Source organism: Elephantulus edwardii, unplaced genomic scaffold, assembly GCF_000299155.1.
Source record: "Elephantulus edwardii isolate Elephantulus edwardi_28Jun2011 unplaced genomic scaffold, EleEdw1.0 scaffold00139, whole genome shotgun sequence".
In the NCBI taxonomy this organism is placed as follows: Eukaryota; Metazoa; Chordata; class Mammalia; order Macroscelidea; family Macroscelididae; genus Elephantulus; species Elephantulus edwardii.
Genome location: NW_006399889.1, coordinates 8,589,104 through 8,602,007, shown reverse-complemented (window position 1 = coordinate 8,602,007; position 12,904 = coordinate 8,589,104). Strand labels below are relative to the sequence as shown.

The 12,904-nt window shown below is 38.0% G+C and overlaps 1 protein-coding gene across 1 annotated transcript in view; it reads left to right on the top strand.

Annotated features, from left to right (window-relative positions):
* The window catches only part of NSUN6 (NOP2/Sun domain family, member 6), a 52,069-nt gene that overhangs the window by 30,254 nt on the left and 8,911 nt on the right, over positions 1 to 12,904 (top strand). The window contains exons 7-8 of the mRNA XM_006894313.1: positions 2,642 to 2,761; positions 4,706 to 4,850. Coding sequence (XP_006894375.1) covers positions 2,642 to 2,761; positions 4,706 to 4,850 — 265 coding nt within the window. The remainder of the gene's footprint in view (positions 1 to 2,641; positions 2,762 to 4,705; positions 4,851 to 12,904) is intronic.

The window sequence follows — 12,904 nt, the reverse complement described above, 5'->3', positions numbered from 1 at the left end:
CAGCGCAGGAGAGGAAGGCCCTCTATGAGGTGGATTGATTCAGTGACTGGGATAATTGGGATGGGAGTGTCAGAGACAGTGCGATTGGCACAGGAAAGAGCGGAGTTTCGGGCTGTTGTACATAGGTTCGCTATGAGTCGCAGGCGACTCGACGGCACGTAGCAACAACAACAACATACTGTTTTGATTCTGAATGTTAAAAATCAGTAAGAAACTAGGATTAATGTAGAGATCATTTTGTCAAATGGCTTCTTGACATAATATAGTAAGGACCTAGTAAACTCTCTAAGTAGCTTTAATATACCACTTCCATTTATTGTCTATTTGTTTTGATATATTGCTTTTTTTTAATCTAATTCATGGTTGAATTATAGTAATATATAACAGTAATTAGTTTTTATTAAAATACATGCATGAATCATGAGCCAAGTCCTGATGTAATATGACATTTTAAATTTTATGCATACCTATTTTTTTATTAGTCATCAATTGATGCTAAATTTTGCTTTTCCTTTGTTAGGTTTGGCAGTTTACTAGGTGTTTTTAATGTGCTATTTAAAGGCTGCACTGGCTTATAACTTAAGAAAATTGATATGATTCTTTGAATAATGCTCAGTAGCTAATTGATTTTGTAGTCTGTGAGACTAAAGAAACTATAGTACAAAGAAACATAGTCAGTATATGAACCTGATAACTAGTAGCCTTCTTTCATTCTACAGTATTGCCCAAATTAATAAACAGGATAAGTAAAATGATATACTTTCTCTTGGGATGGTCTCTAAGGTATATGTGTGTATAAATGTCTCTTTCCCCCTCCCCTTTTTGTTGTGTACCTTCAAATCAGATCTGACTGGCACAGGAGGAGATTGCTCCTCCTCCTCCAGAGGAGCATCTGTTGGATTTAACCATGTGCCTTTGGGGGTTAATGTACATAAATGCTTCTTGCCTTGCCTTTTCTTGAACAAATATTATTCCCAAACCTGCTTTCTTTCTTGCTCCAAACAAATAATATATAAGCTTCCCACTTCCCATTGTGTTTCTTAAAGGAAGTGGTTAGTAATAGCTAATTATATTAAATTCTAATAACTAAAGTTACCGCAGGATATCTTTTATAAACTTAAAGAGCATGTTGCACACGATAAAAGTGCAACTGTGGAATATTATTTAGTTTTTCAGAACCTCAAAAGAATCTTTTCAGTTGTTTAAACACAATTCACAGAATTATAAAAAGAGTCTTAGATGCTATTCACAATTTAATTACAATAATAACCAATTAAAGGTTTTACAGTTACCTATAGCTGTTTCTAAAGTTATACTTATGTTAACTGGAAGGGAAAAAAAGGTGTTTGAATTTTCAGATACCTGGTGATTTTCTAGTTTAAAAGCTTAGTTGCCTGAAATTCTAATTTAACTGTTCTATGTGAGGAACTTGTTTATAAGCTTAGTATGTGATTCTATTATACAGCTAGGATTGAGAAATAACAATAGGGAAAAAAAGAAATTTTTTTGGAAGCTTGTGTCATCATAACTTGAATATTTAATGGAGTTTCTTTATGTGGACTGTTTCAAATTCCCAACTTACGGCATGATACAAAAACGGTTTTTAATATATAGTTATATTTGTTTGAAAACATACCATTTTTTACTTATAAGTGTTATTAATTTAAAAAGCAGTAAAGGTATACTTTTCCAGGGTTATATCCTTTTACCATGCTTATTTAGTTTATATTCTGAGGAAATCATTAAGTGGGACTATGTAGAGACTGCGGCATAAATTTTAGAGGAAGACTCATCACATTGTGATGTGCAGATGACATAACATTGCTAATTGAAAGTGTAGAGAACTTGAAACACAAACAGAGATCAAAGACAGCAGCCTTCGACATAGATTACACTTTAACAACAACAAAAATTTCCATAACTGGACCAATAAGCAACCTCATGATAAATGGAGAAAATGTTGACATTGTCAAGGATTTCATTTTACTTGGATCCATTTACATGGATCAACACCCATGAAGACAGAAGCCAAAAGATCAAATGATGGATTGAGCATTGGGCAAATCTGCCACAAAAGATCTCTTTAATGTGTTAAAAAGCAAAAAAGCACTGAGATGTTACCATGAGGAGCCATGGTATTTTCAGTCATCTAATAAGCATAGGAACACTGGGCAATAACTAAGAAGACTGAAGAAGATGCATTAGAATTATGCCACTGATGAAGAATATTAAATATTCTATAGATTTGATAATAAAAAATTTTTAAAGGAGCAATTAGGTTTAGGACCCTCTTATTCATTTAGGACCCATCCTAATGCACTCATTAATATAAAAAAAGCTATTTACAAACTCTTATGGAATTTGAACTTTCACATATATTTGGGAAACATAATTCAATTCATAATATGAAATACCCATAAAATACTATGAGAGAAGAAAGCCTAGATTGACAGGAATCCTGTATGATACTCTTAATGAATCCTGTAGGATACTCTAGGATACTGTGAATTTCCCAACATTGTTTATTTAATCTTGGTGGACATAAGGATCCTTGTATTGTTTTCTGATTCTGAAATTAAAGATGACTTAGAGTAATTGCCAATTTATTATTTTCTGTGTTTGTTCCCCCCCACCCATACAGAATTTGCCATCTGCTGTAGTAGCTCATGTTTTGAATCCTCAACCTGGAGAAAAGGTTCTAGACTTGTGTGCAGCACCAGGAGGCAAAACCACACACATTGCAACATTAATGCGTGATCAGGTGAGATTGACTTCATAGCACATCTACTTCATGTATTCTATATTTCCGTATAGAAGGTAGAACTTTGTGTAACAATGAACCACTATGTAGACATTCATGATCTAAATATGTACAGATTCAACGTGAAGATTATCCACAGATGTCATTCATCATATATTCAATTCAATAAGCAATTATTATTTATGAAGACTGTGTCTCAAGACCAACCTGAATCATAAACCTGTTAATATAGTTTAAAATTCTTCCCTCAGACAATCAGGAGTTGCTTCATGTAAAAGTAGAGTTTTTAAAATTCTTGCACATACTTGTATCTTCACCCACAGCAGTGTTTTCTCTCTGGAATCATACTGTGATTACTTACTTGTTTGGAGAGCTCTGGTGGTACAATCTGTGGTGAGCTGTACTGCTGCTTGCTATTCAAGAGGTTGTGTGTATCCTGTAGTTCAAAATCATCAGTGACTCCCTAGGAGAAAAATATGCAGTCTTCTGTTAGGATTTATAGCCTTGGAAAGCCAATGAAGGGTCACTGTGAGTCAGAGAAAGCCAATGGAGGGTCGCTGTGAGTCAGAACACATCTGAAGGCAGTGAGTGAGCGAGTGATTTGATTGATCAAACGGGTATTTATGTCTGCTTTGAGCCAATGACTGAAGGGAGATATAATAATGAGTCATGATAGTAAAAATTTCCACCTTATATGAGCATATATTCTAGTGAAGAGAGTTAATAAATAAATGAATTAACTATATGGCATATTGATTTCTTTTAAAATTGAAAGTTGAGTGAAAATTTGACAAAGCAAATTAGTCTTCTCTCCAAACATCCATGTGCATTGTGTTTATAAAATTAATTATATAATATAATGGCACTCATCTACTTTGTCTCATTTTCATTTCCAATGGTTCTTCTATCTTACCCTTTCCTGGCTTCAGCACTTCTTCCTTGTGCAAACACCACTATTTTAACTCTATATGGTCATTCTAAAAACTAAGTGCCTCTCTGGCATTATTTTCACTATTGCTGTCTGTTGTTTACCTGAAAGCTGAACCATTAGAATGAGCTTATTCTAGATTCTGAGATTGACTAAGGGCCATAGTCTTTGGGGTTCTACCAGTCTCTGTTGGACCAGTTGGCCTGGCCCCTTTCCATTGTTCACATTCTCCACCTTCCCCAACCCCCTGTGCCTGAATTTGTACTGTGATTCCTTTTAGAATATCAGCAGTGTTAGCTGGGCACCATGTAGTTCTTCTGTTCTCAGGGTTGTGGAAGATGAAGTTCACAAGCTCATTAGTTTTTTAGATGAATTGTTTTTATACATCTTTGTTTTTCTTCCTTCTTCTTTGTTCCAGGTAGGAAGAGAGCAATAGCAGCTGTACCTTAGATGGCTGCTTTAAAGCATCTGAGACCCTAGTCACTACTCACTGAAGTACACCTAACATTTTCTTTGTGGACTATGCATGTTAGTTGGTTAAGTGGTCAGGAGTTGTACTGCCAACTCAGAGACAAGTGGTTTTAAATTCACCAGGAGCTCAAAGAAAGAAAGATGCAATCTCTTCCCTTGTGATTTATAGCCTTTGAAAACTTGAGAATCAGCTATGAGTCAGTCTAGACTCAGCTGTCCCAACAACAACAGCATAGCCACGAAACTACTGAGATGAGGATTTGATTAATGAACTTAGCTTTAAAACTAGAGGTGATGGTATGAATGGGGAAAAGACTAATTTTTCTTGAGTTTTTATTACATTTTTATTAAAACATAAAATTTTATTTTGTGTTTTTAACATTTACAGAGAAGTTAGATTTTCATTCATTCAGTGTTCCACATTTTCCTCCCTTGCCCTCCCTTCCCCCCACCCAGTTCACTATTTTAATATTCATTGTTAAACTTACTAACAATTTTTATAATCTCTTTGAACTCACTTTTATTTATGTAATTATTTATTTTAGGGAGAAGTAATAGCACTGGATAAAATATCCAGCAAAATAGAAAAAATAAAGCAGAATGCTTTGCTGTTGGGTTTGAATTCCATCAGGGCTTTTTGTTTTGATGGAACAAAGGCTCTTAAACATGAAATGGTTGAGGACTCAGAAGGTGAGTTAATTTTTATTTTAAAAATTTCTTTATTTGGCTTTCATAGTCAAGTAAAAGTGAGATTATTATTGTTACTCTTCTTGCTCCAAAATATCTAACTAGCCTTGAAACTGGATCCAAGATATATTGCTATGTTAGTTATCTTTTTCCTCTGACTCGATGGTACATAAAACAACAAGAAAATCTGCAAGACTTGGTCAGACCATTTGTTTTTAATGTTTTGTGTACTATAATTTGCAATATGGTTTGAACCTCAACATCAAGAAAACAAAGACTCTCACCACTGGGCCACTTGGCAGCTTCATGATAGATGGAGAAGAGACTGAGGTTGTTAGCAATTTCAGCTTGATAAGTTCCACAATCAACACTCTTGGCACCAGCAGTCAGGAAATCAAAAGACAAATTGCATTGGGAAAATCTGTTGTCAGGGACCTCTCCAGAGTGTTGAAAACCAAGGATATCAATCTAGAGACTAAGGTGTGCCTTACAGTTACTTGCTATGCATAAGAGAGCTGGACAGTAACCAAGGATGATGGAAGAAGAATTGATGCCTTTGCATTGTGGTGCTGGAGCAGATTATTGAACATACCATGGACTCCCAAGAGAACAAACAGGTCTGTCTTGAAGAAGATGAAACCAAGATGCTCCTTGGAGGCAAGAGTTTTGAGACTCTGTATCACATACTTTGGGCATGTGGCCAGGAGAAGGACATCATGCTTGGAAGGGTTGGGGGTCAAGGCACAATGCAAGAGAGGAAGACCCTGGATGAGATGGATTGACACAGCAACTAGGGCAATGGGGGTAGGTGTGTCAGAGACAGCGAGATTGGCTCAGGATAGAGCAGGACTCAGAGTATTGTCATAGAGTTGCCATGAGTTGTCAACTTGATGGCACATAGTATCAGAAAATATCCGAGATGTGATATGAGTCTTCTAGTTTTATTGATTAGAGGATAATTTTGTTTTCAGATTTTTTTTCTTGAGTAATTTGATAAAAGGCAAGGGAGGGAGAGAAAACTGCCACATTATTATTATTATTATTATTATTATTATTTGCAATCAGATGTTTATTTTATAAGTGCTATATTTCTTAAATCATTCTTATCTCTTTGCCTGTGTATTTTTGTTTAAGTTTTATTTAATGCAATATTTTAGAAACTTGCATATTGTATTGTACTTACAAGTGCCAGGAATTCTCCCACAACATTTCTTAAGGATACACTACATTAATTAACAATAAACTTTGAAAAGCTGAAGACATGGTTCTCCCCCTACAAACCCCACCTTGGTTTACAGATCATTTAGATTGCCTTTTCATGTAAGGCGGGACTGACATCGGAGTTGGAAAGGAAATTAAGGAGGGATAGTAATGTATACTGCATTGAAACAGAACAGGGAGAGAACTGTTTGGGAGGAATGTATGATTAGGTATTATTGTCATGACCAGAATCCAGAATGAAAGCTGCACAGTGGCGTGGACTGGGAGCAGGGATTATATAACAATGTAAGAATTTTTTTTTTTTTTTACTTTTCAAAGAGAAAAGTGAACAGGGGGGACGGGGGACAGGGAGGAAAGTATGCAACAATGAATGAATGGAAATCCCCCCCCCAAAAGAAATAAAATAAAAAAAGTATTCTTTCTCACCATCTAGTTTGTCTAAGTATAAGCTGTTGTTTATAAGAAAAACTCATGGGCAGCAAGCAGAATAACATTATTGATGATTATCACACTATTAATAACAGTATGCCAATAATTGTTATTTCTCTTCGAAGTAAAATGATCATCATTTGCAATAACAAGAAGTTGGGCTTAAGGTTAGAAGAATGATGAAGTAGTGATAACCATCTTGAGGTCCATCTTCAATTTCATAGAGAGATAATCTGTTAACAAACTTGGAACATTAGGGCACTGATTTTTTTACTTCTCCATAAAGCTTTACTACCTAATTGCTTAGCTCCTGTTTCCATCACAGATATTCTACAGTAGTTTGATATTGAGTGTTAAACTTAGAACATCAGATGGTACAGCCAATCTAGTAGTAGATAGATGCTGCATTAGTAGTAATGTGAAAATCAGCATGCTTTTAAGACTCTGGAAAGTCTGTTAGCTTCCTAGAGCTGCCATGATAAAGAACCACAGCTGAATGGCTTGAGACAACAAAAATTTATACTCTCTCAGTTCTCGAGGCTAGAAATTGGAAATCAAGATGCTGGGAGGACCATGCATCTTTGAAGGCTCTAGGAGGAATCTTTTCTTGTTGGTTTCCAGTGTCTGGTGGTACTAGGTGTTCAGTATAGCTTAATCTCTGTGTCATGACATGGCCATCTTCCCCTGTGTCTGTGTGCCTTTACATGGCATTTTCCTCTATGTCTGTTTGTCTCTTTTTATAAGTAGACATGTCATCTTAGGTTGATCTTATGTTACCTGAATATATTTGTAAAGACACTTTCTTTTTTTATTATTTTATTTTATTATTTTGTGTGTGTGTACTGTCAAATCAGATCTGACTGGTACAGGAGGAGATTGACCCTCTTTCCCCAGCAGAGCATCTGGTGGATTTGAACCTTGCGCCTCTGGGATTGTAGTTGCATCTCCTTACCACTAGGCCACCAGAGCTCCCCTGTAAAGACACTTTCAAATGAGGTCACATTCATATGTGCTAGGTGTTAGCACTTGAGCTTACTTTTTGAGAGGATACAGTTTAACCTGTACTATAAAGCGATAAGATATTTTGTGGCATCTGCTTAAAATCTAGCAAGCAGATATTAGGGATTGAAGTATAAACAAACAAATCAAACACATGAGATATTTCCTAGAAAAGCAGGGATTAATCTGAGGGAGAGTACCTAGACTGTCTTTTTACAAAGAATAGGAATAGAACAAATTTAATTTTTATCCCGAGAGCAGCATTTTATGGTCCATTGATTGTCAACACTAAGAGGTTAGCCAAGATTTTCCAGGGATTTCTGTTAGTTGGTATATGGACTAAGTAAAGGATTATAGCAGAGAAACCTGAAATACTGTAGCTTAAGATAGACATGCTTGGTTTTGTAAGCTATGTGTTGCCAATAGAAATGGGCATCTAATACTGGAGCTTGATCCTTGTGTCTAAGTTACTATTCTTTCCTCACTGAAGGGATCAGGAGTCCACTCTGCCAGTCCTTTGAAGAACACGACCTTAAACGTGGATGAGTGAACATTTGGTCATTGTCCCATTTGTAGATGCCAGTTTAAGTACTGTGCTACCACACGGCTCTCTACTGCCTCTAGTGGAAGGTTATGGTAGTGGTTGGAGGACAGTGGATTTCATACTTAAAAGAATCCGTTTAAGCAGGTTCTGTCTGGAAAGCAACAGGAACCTAGTGCTCATTGCAGAAGAGTGCGGACATGTTTTATTAGTGGAAACCTTTTGCCTTGAGGGTGTCTCACCCATCACCACATGCTTTCTGGCTCTGGCTGCGCCATCTCATAACTGCTCATGAAAGTGTTTAAGTGAGATACTTCATGACTGAGCCATTATGTCCCTCATTGTAGGTAGCCAATTTCTAACTTGCCCATCGATATCAAAGCACTTACCCTCTCTGAAGAATCTTCTGTTGCAGGTAGAAAACTTTGAGCTTTTGCATCTATAAGCAGTGCTCTGTCCAGAGTCAACTATCAGGTTGTAGCAATTTACACTATCTCGCGGCATCAAACACCTATTTCTCTTCATCTGGTTTGGCTCTAGTCAACTCGTCTCTAGCCCCTCTGAGTCTAGGTCCAGCGGACACAGCTGTAAACTCAAGGGTCCACACATCTGCTTTTCAGACCACTTGGTCCTTTTACTCTCACTCTTATCCCCTCACATGGGCTAAGTCAATAGATCAGGAGTCATCACACAGTCCTCCCTGACTCTGGGCCAGCAAACCTCACTCTGTGTATCCGTGTGTGCTGGGTCAATGGGTACCAGTGGAACAAGTCCAGATGCAGCCTGTCTCTTCATTGCCGCATTCTTCTGCTTCCACTCATCAAGTGGACCCAGGTGATCCCCACAGGTGAGCATCCTAGGCTCTCTACTCACTGACTCCCTTTAACTTCCAGTCCTGGAAGGGGTCTCTTGATGGGTAGTGACTATTCAGACTATCACATCTTTTACCCTACAAAGAACCTATTGTTGTTGTGTACCATTGAGCTGGCACATACTCATAGCTCACCTTCCAACGGGTTTTCAGAGACAATTACAATAGGGAAGTCTCCCGTCAGGGACCTCTCCAAGCTATAAAAGGGCAGTGATGTCCATTTGAAGACTGAGGTTTATCTAATTCAAGCCATGAGTCCTTTCAGTCACTTGCTGTGCATCTGAAAGTTGGACACTGACTAAGGATGAAAGCAGAAGAATTGATGCCTTTGAGCTGTGGTGTTGGAGAAGAGTAGTGAATATTCCATGCATTGCTAAAAAAAAACAAGTATGTCTTGGAGAATATGTAGCCAGGGTGCTCTTTGGAGGGAAGGGTGATAACACTCTGTCTCACATACGTCAGGCATGTTGTTAAGAAAGACCCATCCTTAGAAAAGGACATCATGCTTGGGAGGGTGGAGGGCCAGTGAAATAGAGGAAGACCCCTAATGAGATGGATTGACATAGTAGTTGAAACAATGGTTTTGAGTATATTAGGGATGGTGAAGATGGCACGCAGGGCAGGACAGGCAGGGTACGTGACTGCTGTTTATATGGTTATTATGAGTCATAGTCTGCCCAAGGGCATCTATCAACAACAACTAGCAGAGGAGGAGATTGCCAGCCTTTTCTCCTTTAGCTTGGCAATACAATTCCAGCAGCGTTCGTATGAACTATTACTAACCTATTTTCTAGCAGCTGAGCACTTAACCACCTGGCTGCAAGGGTTACAGCACTAAAACACTGGGTGTGGCCAAACAACCACCTTTATTGTTTTTTGTCAAAGTTGTGAGGGTTAATAGGTGCTTGTCTCACTTGCAGTGTAGCTTCTTGTTAAGACAGTAGCTTCTTAGTATAGCTAAAGGTTTCATATGAGCATAATTAAATGTTCTAGGATTCCCATTCTTAACATTAGCCATAGTTTATTATGATCTACACAGTCAAATGCCTTTACATAGTCAAAAAAACACAAACATTCTTCTGGTATTCTCTGCTTTCAGCCAAGATCCATCTGACATCAGCAATGAAATGTCTGGTGCCACAGCCTCTTTTAAACCTGCTTGAACTTCTGGCAGTTCCCTTTCAGTGACTGTTCTAGCCAGTTTTGAATGATCTTCAAAAATTTTTGCTTGCAAGTGTTATTAGTTATATATATTGTTCAATAATATCTACATTCTATTGGATCACCTTTCTTGGGAATCAGAACAAATATAGTTCTGTTCCATATTTCCTGGCATAGACTAGTAACCATGTTCAGGGCTGCATCTGTTAGTTGAAATATGTCAATTGGTATCTTATCCATTCTTGGGGCCTTATGTGTTGCCAATGCCTTCAGTGAAGCTTGAACTTCTTCCTTCATCACCATTGTTTCTTGATTTTATGCTGCTTCCTGAAATGTTTCAGCATTGGCCAATTCTTTGTTACAGTGACTCTATTGCAACTCAAGGCTTGTTTTTTCAGTTCTTTCAGCTTGAGAAATACGAGTTCTTTCCTTTTTATTCCTCAACTCAAGCACTTTACACTGTTATATTACTTTGCTTTGCCTTTCAAGCATCCCTTTGCAATCTTTTGTTTTTTCTTTACTTTGGCATATCTTCCCTTTGTTTTGGAATCTCGATGTCTGTGGAACACTGCCTACTTTAAAATCAAGGAAGATATGGATCAGGTCTGTTCTCTAAACCTATTCAACCTGTTTACTGAGCAATTCATTTGAGCTGCTGAACTTTATGAAGAAGAATGAGGCATCAGGATTAGAGGACGCTCCATCAACAACCTGCATTATTATGCAAATGACAACCTTACTTGCTCAAAGTGAGGATATGAGAGGCTTGCTGCAGATCAAAGACTACAGCTTTCAATATGGATTACATCTTAACAAGAAGATAAAAATCCTCACCACTCAGTTAATAGGCAGCATCATGACAGATGGAGAAAAGATTGAAATTTCATCCTACTTGACTCCATAATCAACACCCTTGGTACCAGCAGTCAAGCAATCTAAAGATGTATTGCATTGGAAAAGTCTGCTGTCAAGGACCTTTCCAAAATACTAATTCTAATGATTTCAGTTTAAAGGCTGAGGTGTCCTGAGTCAATAATTTGCTGCGCATCTGACAGCTGGACAGTGAATAAAGATGAGAGAAGAAAAATCAATGGCTCTGAACTGTGTGTGGTGTCGGAAAAGAGCACAGCAGAATATCCCATGGACTGCAAAAAGAACAAATAGATGTATCTTGGAGAAAGTGCAGCTAGAGTGCTCCTTAGAGGAAAGTGCAGCTAGAGTGCTACTTAGAGGCAAGAATGGCAAAGTTTCATCTCATATACTTTGGACTTCTTGTTAGCAGGGCCTATTCCTTGGAAAGATGCTTGGGAAGGTGAGGGGTAAGCAAAGCAGAAGATGACTCTTAACTGGATGAACTGACACAGTGACTGCAGCAATGGGCTCAAGTATGTCAGAGCTGATAAAGATGGTATAGGATAGGTCAAGGTTCAGATCTATTGTTTATAGTGTCATGATGTGTCATACTCAACTCCATCACATATAACAGCAACAACCATACAGTATAGATTTCATACCTATAACCTTACCCTTTGAAGTATTAAAGATATTTGCCATTGTTTTTCAACATCCTTGTAGGGTTGCTAGTATTGACCCCATTTTACAGATGGGTAGATCTAGGCACAGAAAGCTCAAGTGGCTTCTTACAGGCCTTGTAGTGTGACACGGTGGCAGGTGCCACTGCAAAACTGAATGAGAGAATGCCATACTGAGACCAGTTCTGAATTGGACTTATCACCTCTTAAAGCTCAAACTCTGACTCATACAGAGTCTATCCATCTCTCCAAACTTGAGGAAAGGTTACTTGCCCCATTTAAAACTATTTTCATGAGTCAGTGAGTTTGAATGGTTGTTGAATTTGCTCAAATCCCTTTGGAAGAGACAATTTGAATCAGCATTAGGAACAACAAGATTTTGAGAACAGAATGTAGAAGTACCAGTTAACAGATTTAAAACAAAACACAAATATATCGGTTCGAATCCACCAGATGCTCTGCCGGAGAAGGAGGCGCAATATCCTCCTGTACCAGTCAGATCTGATTTGACGGTACACGCACACAAAATAATAAAAAATAATAATAAAAAAAACCACAAATATATGCGTAATGATCAACACAGAATGAAATCCTAGATAAACAGCAATGCCATTCTTTTTTTACCACATCCTGCATAAAGTAGGCAGATGTTTTCTAAGCACTTATTGGCATGCCTAACTTCTCATTCTGTTCCATGTGGTTGTTGCCGGACCCAGGTGCAAACAGGACTAATTTCCTGATACGCTCTAGGACCACTATCAGCATGCCTGTGGTCTTTAGCCGGGTGCTTTGCTTTTGACCAGAGGGTATTTCCAAATGTGAACCTTATTCAGAAGAAAAGGCAGCTACAGTGTACTTGTGTCTGTGACTTATGAGGAAAGACTACAACAATAGATGTGGGATTTTTGACAGCCATTATTAAGTAATCAGAATAGTGGAATAATTGGCAGGGAGCTCATGTACCTCAGTGGCCGGTAAAGCAACAGCAGTAGCAACAGGGAGCTAGCTGAGCAGGTAGAATGCCGGCCCGTATGGCCCTGCAGGCTGGGATGCCGAGGAGCTCAGTGGGCCGGTGCCATGAATTAGGGAGGATGACCAAAATAGCAGTACTTGGAAGCTTTTTTATGCCATCTACTTTCTGGCTACTATGACTAGTGCTGCAATGAAGCAGAATTTGTGTACAAACTTCTGTGTGGCCATATTATGTTTTCAGTGTTTTTAAGTAGCTAAGAATAGAATTGCTAGGTCTTATGTTAATTACATTTAACTTTTGAGAACTGCCACACTATTTTCCAAAGCAGTC